The sequence below is a fragment of the Rhipicephalus microplus genome, chromosome X (genome assembly GCF_043290135.1).
Source record: "Rhipicephalus microplus isolate Deutch F79 chromosome X, USDA_Rmic, whole genome shotgun sequence".
Taxonomy (NCBI): domain Eukaryota; kingdom Metazoa; phylum Arthropoda; class Arachnida; order Ixodida; family Ixodidae; genus Rhipicephalus; species Rhipicephalus microplus.
In genome coordinates, this window is record NC_134710.1 from 110,040,402 (window position 1) to 110,061,088 (window position 20,687).

Here is a 20,687-nt window from a genome sequence, read left to right on the forward strand (position 1 = left end):
GAGTCTAAGTACATAAGGAAAGGGAATTTAAGTGCAAGTGCAAACAAAACTATCCTACTGAAAGAGTCTACGGAATTGCTTACCTGGTGGAGCAACCATTCGTTGCCACTTCTGGAAGAGTGTGGTCTTGAGGCAGTCTCGGGGGCTTAGGGCATAGGCCTTGTGCCGTGACATTAGCTCTTGCATTGGCTCCAAGATGACACAAAGCTGTGCAGCGATGCCAGACTGTCATTAGCACAAACACACTTCCAGGCCCATACCTTCGCCAAGATCAAATCGTGGATGGTCATTTTTCTTTATTTTAATAATATAACAAATGCCACAGTGCCTGACCACAAAAGAAAATTTAGGTGCACTAGAAAAAGAAAGCATATAGTACATGTAGCGCTCTCTGAAATCTTTTGCATGTAAACATTTATTGAGTCACTAAGCAATTCTTTTTTTTTTTTTTTTTGGCAAAGGTAGCATAAGTCACTACACTACATTACAGTAGGAGAGCAATTATAAACACAGAGTACATAGACACCACTATCTATTATGTTATAAGCTTTATTTCACAACTAGTTGTGTGTTTATTAGAACCTGAATGACAATACTTGCTGGCAATTTTTGTTGTCGACACCATTTCAATCGCAATACTTTTGGTTAAAGCTTAGTAGTTTTAAGTGCCAAAAGTAACGTATAATTATGAGGCCATAGGGGAATTCTTTTAACATACACCTAATGTATAACAAGTCACTCTCACTAAAACGCAGTCACAAAAGTCTGTAACTGGTCCCATGCCTCCATGCTTAGCTGTGCAACACCATAGCCACTAAAGGTATTGATTTCCTTTTAAATAAAGCACAGTACAAGATTTAACAGGTAAATGTTTCAATCTTTAGTGCTACACAATGAATACTAGACAAGTGTCATTTGTTAGTGGGTTCACTATGCCATAACATTGCATGAGGGTTCGAAGCAGTAAACTGGGGAGCAATGCTCGTGGGGTCCACTTCTGCCTCCACTGATTGGCTAAAGCTCGGCAAGCAGCGCGCCACCTGTTTCCAGTTTTTCTTCCGCAGCATCAATTTGAAGCCACACAGCCCTCACAACTCACAACACAAATAAAAACTGAATGGGTTTCGCCACAACGAATGATGCCCCCAGAGGTGAGCTTTCAATGCATATCTCGGAGGCTATGCACGAACTGTAATCACGTTAGCACCTGAATTAGGTGTAATGCAGCCGCCCACGTGACGCACCTTGAAGGTCTGAACACATACCCTGCATAGTTCTTCAAACATCTCAACTTGTTCATACACAAGTTCAGTTTTGTCAAGTTTGTTGAAGAGTCCCATTACTGTACATTTCGTCCACTCGCATTCTCTTTATGCTGGAAATGTGCTGGTGGGTTCGGTGCATTAGAGGTCAAGAGTGCCGTGATGTGACGCGTCACCACTTTTTCGAGCAACTGAATGCACTCCACTGCAGTGGACATGTCTACTAGAGGGACACCACGAGAATAGCTCGCCTGTAATACAGTCGTAGTAATTAGGAATACATGGATACCAGTAGGCTTCAACATTTCATCCACCAAGCTGGCTCAGACGACAAAGCAAAAGCCACCCAAGATCAAAATCCTGGACAAGCATAAATTTTTCACTACATGAGAGGCTTTCTTCTAAAGAAATGCATGAGGATTTCCCTGTCACCTCATGTGAAAAGTAGGTGGACAATGACTGTTTACCCTTGAACATTACACCTATTTGGTATCAAGGCAGTTCTTACATACCCTCAAATAATTCAGCGTAGAATTTGTCAGGCCTTGTCTCGTGATGTTCTTGGACAGCTGTTCTAACATGCCTGGGTCTTGCTGTTGAGCCTGAAAGACATAAAAAAAACACCAAACATGCAAATGCAAAACTATGCAAATATAAATAAGAAAAACAGTGCATAAATTTGAAATATAGCTATCCAAGTGGCTATGTTAAGGAGGTTGCATTTGCTAGAACTCTCCCAGAAAACAACACGCATTGTATAAAAGCTTCTAACAATGACAGTATGTATGTATATGGCAAATTAACACCATTCAATGCTGCAGAAATAATGCCTTTTCCTCACCTCATTCATCCAACTCAGCACAAAAAACTTGGCAAGAGCTATGCTTGAGCAGAAAAACATTGAGTTGCCACACGGTGATCTCATTGTTGAGTCTAGGCAGAGCAGTGGAATAGTCATTGATATCCCTTTTTGAGCCACATGCATTTTGTGTACAACAAAGAATGCGCAGTCCTAGGTGCTGACTTGTTAGATGTTAAAATGGAGTTATATGCCTTCAAATTCGTGACAGCCAAGTTGAACCTGACAATAGATAGCAAAAAGTTGCACTATTTATACATTTAGAAAAAGCATATTGTTATGGTGATGCATACTTCTTTTTTCTCTAAATTTTTGTCTACATACCGTGCAGTTGATATATGACTTAACTATTCATTCAAGATACAGTATAATGTCGACAATACGAATTCGTGAGGAGCACGCAAAATATTTGTATCATCCTTAATTCATATGAACCAAAACAAGTGAAAGCTGATCATGAAGATGAACAAGAACTTTATTGGGGTCAACAGCTTCTTGCTAAAAGAGTCCATCATGTTCTTTTGAACTTTTCTGCCTTCGCTGTTTTTCAAGAAAGCTGCCTGAAAGGAATAAAACCGCGCTGCAGTTCCTCCCTCATGCTGCTGGCACTTTTGGTGCATTCACACTTGCCCTCAAAGGGAGTCCAAGTGGCACAAGTAACATGAAATTAATTCGCTTTGCTGCCAAGTCGACCCGAACAACCAGTCCTGGAGCATTCACACTTGAGTAAGAAAGACACCAGCGGGTCCGAAAAACCACGTCTATTTGCGTCTTAAAAAATTTTCTTATTTGTTGTGCCCCTTGGACATGTGTCCGCCGCTTTTACCATCTAAGAAAATTTATTCCATTTTACCTGTTTCCTGTGTATTAAAATTCATACAGAGCTTTAGTTATGCATGCAAAGCACTCAAAATAAACAGTTGGCATCATGTAAAGCATTGTTTCAGAAGATATGCCAGCAGAAACGACATGAGCGGGCAACGGCGACAGATTTAGCCGGCTACGCAAAAGTGAGACACGCTGGGGTATGCAGACTCACTACTTGCTGCACGACTCACTACCTGCTGCACCTTCTGCTTCCAGTACTTTCGGTGATTGTAATCAAAACCAGACTCTCGATGAGCACGTACTAGTCGAGGCCGTGAGCTTTGTCGTACTGCATGGATAGTTTGCAAACATCGGCGTTGCGGTCTTATAATGGCTTGGAGCGGGCGAACATACTAGGCTAGTGTTTCCACACTAAGGCGCAAGTCTCAAAGGGGGAGCGCGCAAGTACTGCCTGAATTCCGCGTCATCAAAACAACTAGCAAAATCATTTTTGTCAAAAACATTGGCGTATGTCTTCCTGGAACACATGAATAGAGCGGATGAAGCAGCTGGCTGCTGTTGCGTTTGGCGGGCCACCCTTTTGGCGCGGTTGCTAGAACGGAAGAAAGGCAGCTGTCTAATTTTGTGGAGATAAAGAGCAGCGCCAAGACGCCCTGCTGTTTCCATGTGCTGGGAAATCACTCTACGGAGCACCGCTGTCCAGTTCCGCGCAGAGATGCGACACGTGGTGTCTTCGTGCCCCGGTAAAAGCCACAATGCCAAGCTTCCGTCGATTACGGTCGTCGGACCACCACGCTGTGCGTCTGTTGAGCCACCGATGCTAAAATCAATACCAGATGTCCAAGTATGGCCCCTCGGAGGCGCCTAGACCGCAATCGCCGTTCGACAAAGCTTGGGTGGTCGGTGCAAGCGGCGAGATGACAAACACGTTTCACCCCACTTGCTGGAAGCAAGTTTGCCGGAGGAGACAGCATCGCCGGGACCATACATGTGTTTGGTTTATGTATGTGTGTTTGTTGGAGACGGTGCCGGCATAATGACACTCTTGTGTGCTGCGGGACATGTTATTGGACAGTGCCGTATGGATCTATTCCCGGATCTGATTGATTTGTGGGGTTTGACGTCCCAAAACCACCACATGATTATGAGAGATGCCGTAGTGGAGGACTCCAGAAATTTCGACCTCCTGGGGTTCCTTAATGTGCACCTAAATCTGAGTACACAGGCCTACAGCATTTCCGCTTCCATCGGAAATGCAGCCGCCACAGCCGGGATTTGATCCCGCGATCTGAGTACCTTAGCCACTAGACCATCGTGGCGGGACTATTCCCCGATCTAGGGATCTGGGGAGATGAGACTGTATTTAATCAGTCCTCACGGGCTGCTTAGTTTGGTTCAGTGGGCTTGTTCAATAGACAGCCTTTTTCAATCTAGAGCTTTCAATGTAGAGCTATGGGCCAGAGAGCCCGTGCCATGTAAATAATGTAAATAAACCCTCTCTACGAAGTTTGACCTCCTCCTGCCTTAACATCTTGATCCCGGATCTCCGGTGCCACAAGCCCCGGTCGCAACACTGCCGCGAAAGCATGGGTCAAAGCTTTGCAACGTTTTTAGATTCTTTGGACAGGAACGCCAATGGGAAACCAGCGCTTCCCAGGAGGCGCGCCTACCCTTCCTCCATGCGCGCCTAAAATTTACACGATGCGCCACCCTGGCAAGAAAAAGTCGCACAGAGCCGCCGCGAGGTGTACTTTGACCACGTTTTAACGTGCACTCGCGCCCCTTGCGTGCGCTGAAACGCCGTGCGGCACTACCCCTGGCTTAGCCCGCTGTGCGTCATGTTATAGGTACTTTGGAACGCGCAAGACCAGCAAAGAATCGACACTTCGCTGAAAACTGCGACGCAGCAGGCTAGCAGCAATTTTTCTCCACTACGGTTTCAGTGATGTGGTGTGCGTGGTGCAGCAGTGTCTACATGAAAACTGCAATGACCCGAGGAACGTGCTACGCACAACAAAAAAAAAAGTGAGAGTCAAAATGCCGCTACGCACGGCACTCAGTTAGGGTGGCTAACTCTTGGCCAAGCGACAGTGGCGCCAGAACACATAGCCTAGCTAGCAGAAGCAGCACGCTCGATGCACGGCACCACATTTTTGCGGGGTCACACATATTTACAACAGTCCACAGGAGATTATGGTGGCACCGTGAGAGTCTTCGTCACCAGAAAGGTGTTAAGCAAAGAATGCGCAAGGGCACGTATTCTTTTCTTGGTAGTCCTGGTGCTGCATGGAAAATCATGCAGTCAACTTGGCCTTCTTTCCCCATTGAAGCTGAGGTTGGCATCGAAATTCTTGCTCGTTTCCGAGACATTCGGCGCCGTTCTTGCTATTTTTATGCTTTTGGAGCAGCTTGGCGCAAGAAAACGGAAACATATCCAAAATGCGTAATATGTGCAGCTGTCTCACCCCTGCCAGTGTAAAGTGGAGATCAATGATGTTAGAAAATATGCAAACATGTCGCAGCGGTCGTGCTTTTACGATGTCGACTCGCCATTGTCTAAATATAATACCTAAAAAAGAAACATCTTTGACCAACCTGGTGGTAATAGACATTGTGGTGGTTCTGTGGTTGACATGCTATGTGTGGTCAGTAATACAACAAGCGTAGATCATTACGGTTTTTCTCACTGTCATTCTCTTGTAACCGGTCGGGAGCTATGCACGTGACAATAAGATATAATACCATATTTACCCGAATGTGACATGAAGTTTTTTTTCTTTCATATTTCTGCTACTAAAGTCGACCCTCGCATACCGAGTACCAAAATTGTCACTTTTTTCTTCCTAGACTAGCGAAATGTCACCCCTTGCGTTACAATGGTGATCCAATAAATACGGTGTGTGTAATATGCGGCATGACGCTTAAGCAACCAAAGTTTTCAGGTGCTTTCTTGGATGTTTTCAAGGCAAGTTTTAATTTTGTAATATCTTCTAGAGCATGAACCCCTGTCAACTATATTGACAAGGATTCGTGCTATGGAAGATAGAAGGAGTCAACTATGTATGCTCTGGATTATTTTTTCTGTTATTAAAAACATATGTCGTTGTGGCATTCATAAATGCAAAATAACGCCGGTCTCGAAGCTACTTTTTCCTCTTCTGATCATCGCACACGGCGGAATGGCTCACGTTAGTATTTTTTCGTACACCTGAATGTTTCCAGCTGCGCTCCACAGGGCAGCACTGCATTTCCGCGGGAACTCCAGCGCAGGTTCCCCACACACTTCTAGCTTTTTTTCACATTTTTATTGCCTTCAATCTACCGCTAAGTTAGCCGCGTGCCCTCGGAGCTCTCAAATCCTTATCGCATTGCTGCGACAGCAGCAAACAGTAGTCCTGTTTTTAATTCCCATGTGCTGACTGCGGACGTGCCTTCAAGACTAAGTCGTTTTTTTGCTATCTATGATTGTATCTGCCGCAGTTTTGTGCGCAGTGTCACTCTGACTGGCCGAGCGTTGGACCCGAGCATACTTTCTGAGTTCTGGCATTATGTAGTCATCATGCATGATCGTGTGAAGAGCAACTGCGGTTTTGACCACAGCGGTTGTGGCAAACGACAACCACACACATAGAAGACGATGCACGGCCACGCACATAGTACTTCTGAAGCTCCGAGCTTATTGCTCCCAGGCTTCGTTCAATAATTTCAGCACTAAAGTTCATATAACCCGTCGCGATGAGAAAAAGTGCTCAGAGCACAAAAATTTTGGCGCAATGGACACCATGAAATTTGGCCGAAGAATTTCCGAAATTCGTACCTGCCAGTTTCACATCCCTGGTTCGCAAAGGGTTTGCAAAATGCGATACATTTGCAAAATGTCTGGATCGGATTGGCCTGCATTTTCTTCAATGCGGCCAATCATGCACAAATTTCGATTTCTGGGAGATTTTCATGAGAACTGTACAAACATAAGAAATGGTCAAAAATGGTAGTCTCCCGGAGACTTGGCAGGTATGCAGTTGCACTGACGCGAGCCACCGCCCCATCGATGCCTCAGCCGCCATGTTCAATTTTCGTTCAGTTGTTTACATCACGTCGTTTGAGCTAGTGCTGCCAAAGCCATGAAGCGAAGGCAATAAGTTATCGCATGGCGAAAAAAGTGGCCTTGGACCGATTTTCGCCATGGCGGCCTCGCGGTATAATATTCTGGCCACTTCGCTGGCGCGAGGATAATTCAAGTGTTCTTTATCGCTATCGCTCCCTTCGATGCCAAGTGTGACTGGGCCTTCCTCCCACAGACAAGCCGTGTTGTGTCGCTCACATGCAGCGGTCAATCATGCACTTGTATCATCAGCGGTGGCTGGCAAACCGTTCATATAACACTAAATCACAGTGCATTTTATATAATGTGGTCTGTCCAGAACAACCGTAAAATTTGTATCACCGCAGAATTTGGATTACCTGTAATGTTGTGATAGAAATTGTACTGTACTTATTCAGAGGCTGAAGAGAGAAGACTTGATGGCAGAGTCGTTAGGAGCCGAGGCCTCTCCTCAGATCTACAAGATATTTGGTGAGCTTCTTCAGGTGAGGCAACCTAGAAATCACTGCTACACATGTAAGCAGTGCAACTACACAGCCAAGTCCCTAACTCTGAAACCATCCTGAATTAAAGTTATGAAGGAAATCCTAAGTGACCAACTTGTGTCAATTTAGCTCCCTTACAAAGATTCTCTTGGTGGAGAACCTCACACCGCAAAAGAGCCAAACCGCTACCTTCAACCTTCCTTTCTCTGCTTTTTTTTTTTACTGAATAAAAGACTCAGCAATGCTTGAGCGCCATAGGTAGGAAAAATCGCTTGGACTTAGATTAGGTCGCTTGTCCGGTTGAGAAAAATTTCAGTGAATCTGGGTGAGCTCAGTCTTTTTTTTTTTTCCACCGGTCTATGGCCCTATCTACATACGTTCAGCATGACTATTAGCCTTATGTTGGCTTACAATTACACTCTCGTCTACTCCCACACAATGCAATGCATTAGCGTTCATAATTTGCCTTAATATTCTTTGAACAGAGGCGTGAGTTATAGAGGGAAGGAAAGAGGAAGCAAAGGGGGGGTTCAGCCCCTCCCCCCTACAGTGCATAGAAACTTCTTTGCGAGAAGTTCTTGCATGGGCTGTGCCTTCATAAAATTGTTCTTACTGGAATGCAACCACTAATAAATCGTACTTCAAGTACGAGATGACCAAGTGCCACATAGAGCCCCTATTATGCAAGTTATTGGTGTTAAAAGGGCGGTAAAACCATGATCAAAAAAGTTAACTACCCTACTTACTCGCATCATCCTTGCACTTTTTTTGGTAGAAAACCGATGCAAAGTTGGGGGGTGCAAGAATTACGCGGAAAAACTTTCTGCCAAAACATACAGAGCAAAAAAGAAAACGAAGTGGCTGCTAATTGGGAGTCTCACACCAGCAACTAACTGCAAGCTTTGGGAAATACTAATTAAGACTTACCTCAACAATAAAACCACAGGTTCAACACAAGGCATGATTTTTTGAGACACAAAAGGCCCAAGCAAATAGTTGAGAATTAGAATACGGTACGCAAAGCTTGTGGGCGTAACATTTGCATTCTTCAATCAACAGGAGCCCACAAAAGATTAGGGTATAACGTCAGTATTGGGCTGATGGTCATTTAGCAGAATCGTTCGCAGGTGCCTTCCACTGAAATGAAGTTCACCATCCATCCCAGTCTTAGGCACCCTGAAGGCCCAATGCGCCTTGGTGGCGTACAGTTGCCGTCACCAGTAGCGAACACAAAACTAGTCCACTCCGAATGGCCCACCGGCGGTCCTGTTGCCATTATTTAATGCATGATCAATCACTCTCAACTTGAAAACAGTCGTGTAGCTTCCGCATCGCCCCATAGCCCATAGTGTAACAACATTACGGACACCGTATTGCACCATAGCGTAACATTATGGAAACAACATACAAAACACGCCGCAACGAGCACTTGCCACTTTGGCTTGGCTTGGATTGAATTGAGGCTCCGTGCAGTGATAGTATGCTTTATGCTTAAAGGGCCACTCACCAGGTTTGACAATTTTGAGCTGACAAGCGCAATGCGCAGACGAGGGATTCATGATCACGTCTGCCAAAATTTGCAACGCTATTTGCCACGAAAATGGGTCAAATTTCAAGATGAAAGATGCTCCCCTTCCCCTCTGCCGGCGCACGCGTAGAGAATGAGGGCATGACGTGGGTATAGGAATGGCCCTACGTACACGGCATTGCGGTGACGTTGGTCCTCTACGTAGACGACTCTGCTCTGACGTCAACAGTATACCACGTGACATGGCAAAAATTATTTAACACAACGTGCGTAGTTTATGTATTTGTTGCTTTACTTTAAGAGATGAATAAAACTTGAAATAAATAATGAGACGCAATAAAACATTATGCGGTATTTCTTACATTTTTTCCCGTGAAATGCTACGAGATGCGGGGCTAATGTGCCAGCGTTTCGCATGCGTTCGGGTCCCCGCGATCAGCGCATTGAGCAGACGACCGTCGTAGAATGCTCCTATGCGTTCGCGCACTCATTGTGCTCATCTACTCTACCGCGTCTAAGCCAGCGTTTCCAAACAATCCCGCAGAAACAGGCAGAAGGCCACAAAATAACGCTGGTCAACAAAGCAACGCCGCTCGTGTTCACGGGGACTGGGCTTGTTCGGGCACGTCATGCGCACGTCACCTCTTGGTCGGATGCCGGAGAGGGTGGGGAAGAGATTTGGCTTGCGAAGGCTACGCGGAGGAGCAACAAGGGTTTCGAACTCGCCTCCTCTCACCCTCATTTTGCGTCGCTTCAAAAAAACCTGTTTTCTCCGCTCATAATGAACCGATTCGAAAAAAAATTTGTGGCAAAACGTTCCTCATCGGACACCCAAAAACTTCCACTGTCTAACTAAAATTCGGTATGGGGCCTGTTGAGTGGCCCTTTAAGAGATGGCATGAGATAGCATGTGCTATCATTATCAGTGGCTCGAACGAGCAGACATTACTGCTGTAATTTTGGAGAGTGCGATAATTACTCGCGAAAAAAAAAGAGAAATCCTATTTTTGTTTGGCGTTGTGGGGGGTGCAAGAATTATCCGTGTGTGAGGATTACGCCAGTAAATACGGTATACACCAATGCACTCATTTGTTGACTCACTCAGATTCTGATTGGGCTGTGAGTCTGAGTGAGTAGCTTGAGCCTAAGTGAGTACGGCTGCAAAATTTTCAGTAAGCCTGATTAAGAGCGAGCCCGATTCAGAAAAACTATGGAGAGTCTGAACCCTTGCCCTAAGCGCAAATATATTTCTCGAATAGGTTTGAGTAAGCTCCAGTTTTTATGCCGACCAATGTTGTGCATATAATGCTGGTTTGTCGCACACACATGCTGCAACACACATGCTGCAACACACATGCTGCAACAACCAGCTGGCCACTGAGATGAAAATGGTGGCTGCCAAATTGCAGCATATGAAAGCACCCTGCAGAAAGTAACATTTAACATTTTCAGCCACAGAGGTGGAACTGTAGTGTGTATAGCTTGCATACCTGCCAACCAAGGCACATCAAATTCGAGAGACCATAGCGAGTGGGAGGGTGGGGGTTACATATTAAAAATTGCCGAAAGTAAAACATTTGTAGCGCGCTGTTTGCTTTCTTACACTGCGAATATGCAAGCATGACATTTCAGAGCCTCCATGAATTGTGTTCTCGGCATCTGGAGGCATTTCCCTGACTATGGCAGTTGGTCTCATACGTCTGCAGTACACTGCTTCGCGTCCTCGCACTTCGGGAACATTTTCCGAAACTGCGGTCCTGCGTGATCACTTACGCGTAGCGGCAAGTTCTGCTCTAAAATAAATCCCACGAATAGGCATATTGCGTGAATCGCGCTGTTTTCACAGTTATTTTGGAATAAAGTTTCGATGTTGTTCTGCCCATGCGCAGCACAAAAGTAGTTCTAATCCGTTTGTGAAGCGATGCGTCGGTCTTGCCGCTGTGAGAAACACTTCCATCACAGGCCCCCGTAATACAAAATCCATACTTGCCACATTTTTGCGAAGCCAAACAGCACGGACTCAGTCGTGTACGAGTCCAGAAACACTTGTAAGCACTTCTTAGCTTTTGACGCCACCATCGACTTTCCACTTGAACTTGGGAAACACGCAATCTCTAAAACAACGTAACAAATACAACTGACTCCCAGGCAACCGGCGTATGCCTAGCGTATAAAACGCAGGGGCCAGGGTAGACAGGTGCGAAAGTCAAGGTACCCTTTTCGCGCCTTCATTTGGTACGGTGGTGAGCGCATCTCGAGGCTGCTAGCATTTGCCCAGTGCTTGGAATATACTAAGCGGTACTCTATGGTATGGTTACAATGAACTAGAAGTGTAGTGGCGAGCGTTCTTCCGTAGCTACGCAACTGTTGCAGCAAGAAAGGCTGACATAGGATTAAACAGCCTCTGCTGTGGCACCTACTTTTCGTATGATTTGAGATAGCATTCGTACAATCGGGAGATCAGGCCAACATTCACAACTCTGCTGGAAATTTCTGGACAGTTGGCAGGAATGAGCTTGCCACAGGGGTCAACCAATGATCAGATAATACAGCCTCTCTCATTAGAATAAAGCAATGAATGGATCTGAGAACAACAGTTAACTTGCAGCATGAAGGAAGCAACAAATGCAATGATCAGCTGACCAAACTTTTTTAGTCAATACATATCTGTAGCATTGTCAGTGACCCACGTAATATAATGCAGAAACCCCGAGTATCGAACAGCATTAAGCTCACTTCCATAATGATAAGTATGTCTTGTTAAACAGACGGAACATGCCCAACTAGCAAAGGGCCACAGCACGGAAATGGCTAACTGATGGTTGTGACCAGGGGCGGAGCCATGGGGTCGTGGCACACCGAGCACGTGCCCCCCCCTCCCCCGAATTTTTTTTGCCATGGTATAGAGTGCGAAAAATGGCCATTTTTAGAGGGTGTCCCTCCCGAAATCAAGGTGGTGCAGCCACCTCTCCTCCCCGAAACAAATTTCTGCCTACGTGCCTGGGTGACATGGCCATTAAGTGACTCTACATCATATTGGTGTCAAATGAAATGCGAACAGAGGCAAAGTAATGATAAAGTGCACACTTTCCAGTCATCACCATGGACTTGCACATTTCAGCCAAACCAGAGTGCTGAATGCCTGTTAATGGTCAAGACTGGACGGGTGCACTATCCCATTTTTAATGCTTGCTAAATGCCTGTTAATGGTCATGACTGGACAGGTGCACTATCCCATTTTTAATACTTGCTGCTGTTTCTGTTTCTTTGGATGCCAATACTTCTTGCAGTTTCCAACAAGAAAGTACCATCAGTATCAGCAGTTCCTAATAACTACTGATACATGAACAGTTCCTAATATATTCTACTTGCATACTGCTACATGAAGTCCGTAGTGAGACAATTGCTAACTTGCAGTACTTTCATGGTTTCCCATCAACGAAATAATGGTACGACAATTTCCTTTTCTTACATGTAGTGCCACTCAACAAAACAAAATGAAATGCAGCTACTACCTTTTGTTACAGCGATTTTCAACTCTGGTAGCCTGGTAATCCTCATAGTACAATAAGAAAATCACTGAGAAACCAAAGCTCCGCCATATTTCTGTAGAACAACTTTGCACAAGCACTATGTGAAGAGGGAGGCAGGTTAAGTTGCATGCTTCTCAAACAGCCTTTAACTACATTGTCGTTGAGCTATGCAGCATCTCTAGAGTACTATACTATATATATGTTTAGAATAAAAAGTTTGAGCAACGTACCGCATATCTCACCTGGATGGCAATTAGACTTCGTGGAACCAGCTCTCTATGTGTGCGAGTTGCAAAGTGCCAAGACTTGATGCGCATCAGATCATCAAAAGTGAATTCAAGGATGAGGCGGCCCTCCGTGCAAACCTGCATGAAAGGTGGAGCCAGAGTAGTCGATTTAAAGAACATTCTCAACCCAGGGTACCAGTAGAATATGGGTATTATAAATAGATTAAAACAGGGATGTAGAGCACCTTATAGCAAAAAAACAAGCACACAGGTCATGCATGCTAAGAGAGAAGAGAATTACTTCAGTTAATTGAATTACAGCCTACTGAAAGAGTTGAAAAGTGAACAGAATCACCACTTGCACAAGCTGTGCTGGAGATAAAACCAGTCACCTCTCTTCTAGAACCATAGTGTGAGGTGCACTATCTACAAGACTCGCCATAACCTACAAAGCAGATAATTACACAAATGTACATTTATAATTATACCGATGAAAATGCATATTTTTTTCCCAGCGTAGCATTATAACAGATGTTCAACAGCAAAGCCCTGTAAAAGCACTCAGTAATTTTAAAAATGTACTTCATGGCATCACTTACAATGACAGCATTGTCTTTGGCAAGTTGCTCCTTTAAAGGATCTGTTGGGTACTGCCCACCAAGCCCCTAGAATAAAATAAGGAAAAAAACACACACACAAACTTTAAAAGAAAATTCATGTCAGGTATTAATTTTCCTCGAAGTTACAAGGAAAAAAAGTGGAGCCATCACAGGAAAAACTTTATCTAGCAATACTCCAAGGGATTTCTAATTTATAGAACTTTGGTGCTTTCCTCGCCATTATCCTCTCTATGCTGCAGTGCACCAAATCCCGGTCAACTTTAGCCAAACTGTATGCAATTACTTCGACAAAGTTTTAGTCCCCTCTGCTTCCTTCAAAGGGGCGGGAAACAGACTGCAAAGGCCCGCCCTTTAATCAATACCAAGGAGGAGAAGAGGGAGAGAGAACTGAGAAGCCAAAACACGTGGAGCTGCTGCCACGGCAACGGGATCAATACAGTCAGCTCTCCATGGCAACCCAATCAATTAAGGTTAGGCCTCCTTTCCCACATCCTCGCTTGGAGCACTCTTCTCAATCTGACCTCCACCTGAGCAACAGGTCATACTACTGAAACTCCCTCCTTGCTCAAAGAATGCAGAAAATGCTGCACAGTCATGAGCATACCCTCACAAGTAGTAAACTGGCTTTACCCGTATGTCATGCAATGAAAGTAACCACAGATTAACAACACAATATCGACAGATGTGATGTTTTTGGTCATACAGATTTCTCATATGTGATAATCCTAAAATTTTCACATCCCACAATGTTGTCTAGTTAGAGGAAGGCTAAGGGTCAATTTGCATAGTCTTAAGTTCTAATACAAAACCAGATTTCACCCCATAGATAACTTCGCATTTCAAATCAACACTAACCCAGCCCCAATGAGTAAGCACTGCAAGTGCAACTTTGTGCTCAGCTGATGAGCACCATTACTGCCAATACACAATGGCAGGAAAATGAATGAATTCAGCAATGTGTGGCAGACGCCAAGAAAGCATACATGTCACCATTGGCTTTATATTGACTCACATGCTTATTCACAATTCATGCTAAACTCGATAATGCTAGGCCACACATAAATTTGGACATGTGAAATACTATCTAAAGGGCATGAATTTCTCAATTGATATACCAGACCCATAACATAAAAGACATGCAAACAGCATTAAAGAATGACATTTGGACCCTTACACCCCAGTAACGATTCAGGATGGTTTGAACAAAGAAAAAGAAACACAGCTCAAAAAACACACATTCAATCATGCGGATTGAATGTTGACTGTCCCACATTTCACAAGGTACCAACATATTTTTCAAGAAGACTGCCTAGCGGCATTGCTGTGACAGCATACTTAAATGTTCGAACGGACCTCTGAAAATATTTGTTCAGTCTTGATAAAATATACTAAAGTCCAGACAATGCAGATAAAGTAATTTGATCCACACAATCCAGTCGCTTTGCCCACTTCAACTCTCTTCGAGTATTCTTCAATAGCTCTGTAAAAGCCGCCAGGGCTGTTATCCACACCACACAAGATCATTGAAAAAGAGAGTGGAGCTTGCCAAATATTAGACCAAATCGAAAGCATTTACTGTGTCACATTCACTTTCAACACGATTCACACCACCCTGAAAAAGTTAATAAGCTTGCCGCACAGTGGCAGTAGGTATATTGGCAGGGTAAATCAGCGAAAGAACTTTTTTGAAAATGCCAGCGAACCGCTGCAAACACCAGCCAGAAACTATCACTGTCACTAAAACCATAACAACAAATCATGTATAAAAAATATTAGGGCTACATGTAGCGGATAATCACAGTACAAATGGTTGAAATGTAGTTGTGATCAATTCCCCATCCAGCAATAATATAGTACAAACTATGACCCCTTTCTGTTAAATTAACTGTGCGCATGAACTCACAGTGTGGCCAATGCCACAATGTGTTACAAAATATTGTCTACTTCTCACATGCTGCTCTTTCTGGTCAGTCAACTTTTCGGTTAGAATCAAGCAAATGTAATATTTTGCACACCGTGTTCCTGAGGACATAATTACAAATTTTTAATATAGTTTGCATAGTCCCTATTTGAAGCCCTAAAATAAAAAGCAGTCAGCAAATTATGCTAGTGACTATGGCATATATGGAAATAACAAGTAAACTTCCTGATATCAGCTTTCTATGAAATGACATGCAAATAATAGCTTTCATAAAAAATGTTAGATTAACCAAGGGAACTCAATGTTAAACTAAGTGATTTTCAGTTTTATAAAGAAAAGCAGTAATGTGAAAGAAGGCTAAGAGACAAACCATTTCACTTGGATAATATGTCGCTGCTATTAGATAAATCAAGAATGACAGCATGTCAGAGGATAGACAAATAGAAAGCAGCTTTGTTCCAATTCATAGGTTGTATGTACTTAGGTGCTCAGCAGTACATGCACTTTAACGCCTTAGCAGCAAGACCATCTGCAATTCTCTCGCTGCCGTATCACCTGAAAACGGTAAAGATACAAACATGCACACACATGCACACAAAATGGAAGCACTAAAAAAAGCAAGGGGACTTGGGAGCCATTCATATCAAATTCATTTGAATAATCTCAAATATTGTTTGTATTAGTATTCGAAACTCATTTCAGATGGAGGGAGGTGGAGGGGTTAAACTACAATTCTATTCTCAGGCAGACAATTTGAGTTAAGAGATGGTGCCAACAACTCTGCAAAATAAAACTTTTACCAGTGCCTTTTGGAAGCACTGGTAATTTACTAGCCATACCAAACATCTTCATGGCCAAACTACTCCTTTACAACATCACTAGTAATATATTATGCTTGTCCACTAAAACACGGCATGAAATAGCAGTATGCTGAAATGCTGCATGCAGAGCACTTTATACTGGTTCCACAATGAGATTGAGCAAGCACTCGCATTAACTTATGCAAAGACGCTCTATTTTTATGCTACACAGCATGATGGCTAATGAAGCAGTGGCTCTCGGATTTTCTTGTCAGAAAAAGGCTGTGCAGTTCCATATATTTAAAGTTGTTGTGAATACTCAAATATAGTAATAACTTCTAGGGTTCTACATGTCAAAAACTACAATCGGGTTATGAGGCGTGCTATGTAGTGGAGGGCTTCGAAAATATCAACCATATGAGGTTTTTTCATGTGCACTGACATCACCCAGTATCAAGCTTCCGGCATTCCACCTCCACCGAAATGGGATAGCCGTGGCGGAGACCAAACCCATGGCTAATGAATCAGGAGCTGAGAACTCTTAACAGCTGTACCACCTCGACAGACCATATTCACATATATATGACTTTCGTTAGACTATGTGATCATGCTGGATTCAAATTAATAGATTGCTAAATTATTGCTGTTGAACTGTACAAAATTAATTTTAGCTTTTCTGGTGCAGCACCTGTGCTAAGTGTACTGAAACGAATACAAAGGTTAACCACAGATATATTGGTCATGCAGTATTATACAAAAATTTACAATGAAGTAAGTACAACAATACATTTCTAACACTAAAGGCAATAATGAGGACAGCAAAGACAATAATGAGAACAGCTTGGTCAGGGCTGTGCTCACATTTGCCACTGCAAATGAAAACACGTGAATTCACACTGTGCAGGCTGGTCGTATGAAGAACATAGTAGGGACATCACTGCTTTTATCCTGCTCAAGTGCTTGGACACTAGGTTGTGCTCAACCCCAACCACCACTACCTGCAAAACCTGAAGAACGAATGCTGCAGCCAAATACTGAAGGCCAAGAGAGCATATACTAATCATCTGAAATATATTTGAGTCCACAGATTTCCTGCAAACATGAAAATCAACTAAGCGTGGCCAAATAAAATGGTAGCTAACAAGCAACACAGGGCAACTGATTTTAGCAGTAAAGTGATCATGACCATCATACTGCAGTAGGATAATTAAAACTACATGGCAACCCAGAATTTGTTTGACATTCTTATGAATACAACTTGAGCAACATACAAGCTCGAGTTGGAAAGAAACATTCACATATACATACCTATCAAATGTGCTCGGCTGTTGAGCACATTTGATAGGTATGTATAGTCGCAGGTTTATCCAGGACACGGCGGTTGCATTTCAATGAAGGCAAAATGCTAACGGCCGGTGTACTTAGGTTTAGGCACACATAAAAGAGCGTTCGGTGAATGAAATTTCAATAACTCTTCACTGCAGCCTGCCTTATAATTATATGACAGTTTTGGCATGTAAAACCCCAGATATTATTTTTTTTTTTTTATTGTGAACCCGGGACCTTAAAATCTTGAAATTCAATTATTCATAAAGCGGAAGGAAAGTGGTGTAAAAGGTCAAAATAAAACTATGGTCTGATACAGCTTTAGAAGTCAATGCCATTTCCCTCTTCAAAGGCAGATGCACTGAAGCCTACAGCAATGGGTGCGTACTCCAGACTGACATGATGAATCGGATGGCCAGTGACAACATTGCAAGAGAACACTGCCAAGTGCATGGAACGGGACTATTTCATTACTCCTGGAGGTGATCAGCTGTCCTGTTTCAGTCGTCTGGGCGGGGCCTTTCCAGACTTCTTAAGTTGTATCTCACTGTAGTGCGCATTTTTTATTTATTGTTTTGTAGGGTTAAATGAACGCCATAGAAAGATTAATGTGGCGGGTTGGGTAAATGTGTCAAACACCATTCTGAGAAACTGCCTAGCAGAAAAAACGGACAAAACAAGAACGACAAGGATCAGCGCTTGTCCTCATTTTTTATCTGTTCGTGTTTCTTGCCCTGCAGTTTCTCAGAGCCATAGACAGTTCTAAATGATTGCCAGTAAACTTTATACGCGACCGCATTCATACTGGAACTCGTTATCATACGGCGTGAGCATGTGTATGTAACTGAAGGGGCCCCGAAATGCTTTTTTAAGTAACCAAGGAATGAATTCAGAAGAAGAGCTTATTGCCTTATGAATTCAACGCCGCAAAAATTTTAAGAATTCGTTGAGTGCGAGAGGAGTTACAAAGATTTGTCGCATGCTGCAATTGCATTCTCTCTTCTCTCGTCCCAACGAAAGCGTTGGAAGCTAAGCAGGGAGGGATGGCAGGGGCAAGAAAAATACGTCACCCAAACTTCGTAACTTTGAGCACTTTTTTTTTTCTTTGAATGCGCGGCGTTTTCAGTGTGATTGTGCACGCATGCATGGATAAGTCGTGGCCTCTCGCAGCGATCTCTGTAACAATCGAGTGTGCCATGTTAAAATCAGCCAATGGCTAATAGATGGGCTTTTTCAAGCGATTTTTGAGCGTATTCTGTCATTTGTCAAGACAAGAGAAAGCAATTTTTAGCTGACTGATAATTTATTGTGAATTCCAGGCCGCATGCTGCACTATAATACTTGGCTCACGTGTTGTCGGGAGCCTCTACTACCAACTGGCTGAGTTTTCTGACCATGCTCAAAAAGTGTTGCAGGGTCCCTTAAAGAAAAAAAAATGCACCGTGCCCCGGGGCACCAGGTGGCCCCTTCCGGATCTTTGCCCACTTTCACAAGCATACTGTATTGAAAAAGACTTATACAGTAGAACTTCAAGTATACACCCCCCGGTTTCACAATAACCCGCATTTTACGACGAATCGGTTTGGTGCCGGCGAAATCCCATTAGAAGCAATGTATTAAGCACCTTGGTCATACAACACAGTTCTATGACGATTCCGCATCTTACAATGACTTTCCGATTTCATCTGAAAAAAAAAAAAGACACTTTTACTAGAATTAAACATCGCCCAAAAATTTCTGGAGTGCCAAATATGAACTTGCGTTCCCCTAGGTTGACTATTAGGAAAGTAGAAACTTGATGTCTTCTGAGAACAGAAAATTTATTCTCCTGGAAGTTCATGCACTTTTACGTACGCCTCGATTACCTGTGTACATATCTGGTGTCGTTACCTTGCCGAGCTTTGTCCAAACGGAGTAACTTCGGCCAGCCGAAAAGCTGACATTTTCACGTTTTTGGTCCATGGAAACTTTTCGTGGTCGCCATACAGCTGATCGCACTCGCGCCTTTGTCACACTCGTGGTCACAGGATTGTGCATGCATAAGGACGTGGCGCAGATGTTTTCACTGGGCAAAATTACGTTCACTTGATGTCAACCTTCATATTGACAGTGGAACATCACCAGTTGCAGATCACAGGCCAACACACACAGCTCAATCGCGCCTGTAGGCATTCTACGCAAACTCGTCGTCTGTAGACATCATGTGATAGCAATGACACTGTCTGACTCTTCTGACGGGAAGCAGCTGGCAAAGAGGTTTCGGTGTCATTTTCACACACAGCCAATTTTCGGTCTCTGTTTATTGGTAGAAAGATGCGCATTGTATTGTTTTTTTGTTTTGTTATAAAGTTGAGAATAAAAATTTGCTCGCACCCCCTCCAACTAAGTAGTGCTGCCATTAGATGCCACCCCCTGGCAAGAATAATTTAATCTACCTTCCTTGCAGAGGCACAAGCTCGTGCCGTGGGCTTATTCAGGTGGTCTGTATCCATTTAATGAGCAAGGCTGAGTGTCACAGCCTATAATCTCATTTTTACGATTATAGAAAGCCCAGATCATAGAATGACAGGGCTCCACTAGAGTTTGACAGAACTTAAAAAGTCTGGAGCGTGCCTCCTCCGGAAGACTGATGCGCTGCAGCCAATCAGCAACATGACTAAAGAAATAGTCCCACTCATGCAATGTCCCCCAAAGGCAGGGTTCGCAGACTGTCTTGACACATGACATCATTCTGGAGTGAGCACCCATCAATGGAGGCTTGTGTGGATCCGCCTTTGAGAACAAAATGCCACAAGCTTCGAAAGTTGTATCCGATTAGGTGTTTCTCACTCGACAGATCAAGGCTACACTGTCTCCGTTCACACAATTTATGACGTGATGACGCGATTTAGAACTCCCTACAGCTATCATTCACAAGAAAGGGAATAATTTCAGTAATTTCCCCCCCCAAACATCTCAACTGTGATTTGGCTTCCCATCATTTCACAAATCGCTTCGCCTAGACTGAAGGCGTACTATGGGAACAAGTGATGCATGATCATATGCAATCCATGCGCTAGGATTTCAATTAAATCTGTCATATGAGTAGACATAGAATTTCTTTACGAGAATAACTAGTAATTAAATATATCATTATATATCCAATAACTGACTAAGATAACATTGCAGTAAAATTCTGCCACAAAATAATGAAAAT

The 20,687-nt window shown here is 43.5% G+C and overlaps 1 protein-coding gene across 7 annotated transcripts in view; it reads right to left on the reverse strand.

The window, feature by feature from the left end:
• The window catches only part of LOC119176250 (LIM domain-binding protein 2 Chi), a 366,067-nt gene that overhangs the window by 24,322 nt on the left and 321,058 nt on the right, over window positions 1-20,687 (reverse strand). For 4 of the 7 annotated variants that reach the window (XM_037427445.2, XM_075877407.1, XM_075877409.1 and 1 more), the window contains exons 8-11: window positions 13,424-13,489; window positions 12,840-12,962; window positions 1,775-1,864; window positions 84-207 (exon numbers count right to left, since the gene is read on the reverse strand). In XM_037427445.2, the coding sequence (XP_037283342.2) occupies window positions 84-207; window positions 1,775-1,864; window positions 12,840-12,962; window positions 13,424-13,489 (403 nt within the window). Of the gene's footprint in view, window positions 1-83; window positions 208-1,774; window positions 1,865-12,827; window positions 12,963-13,423; window positions 13,490-20,687 lie in introns of all 7 variants that reach the window. The other 3 variants (XM_075877405.1, XM_075877404.1, XM_075877408.1) reach the window with 1 other exon arrangement.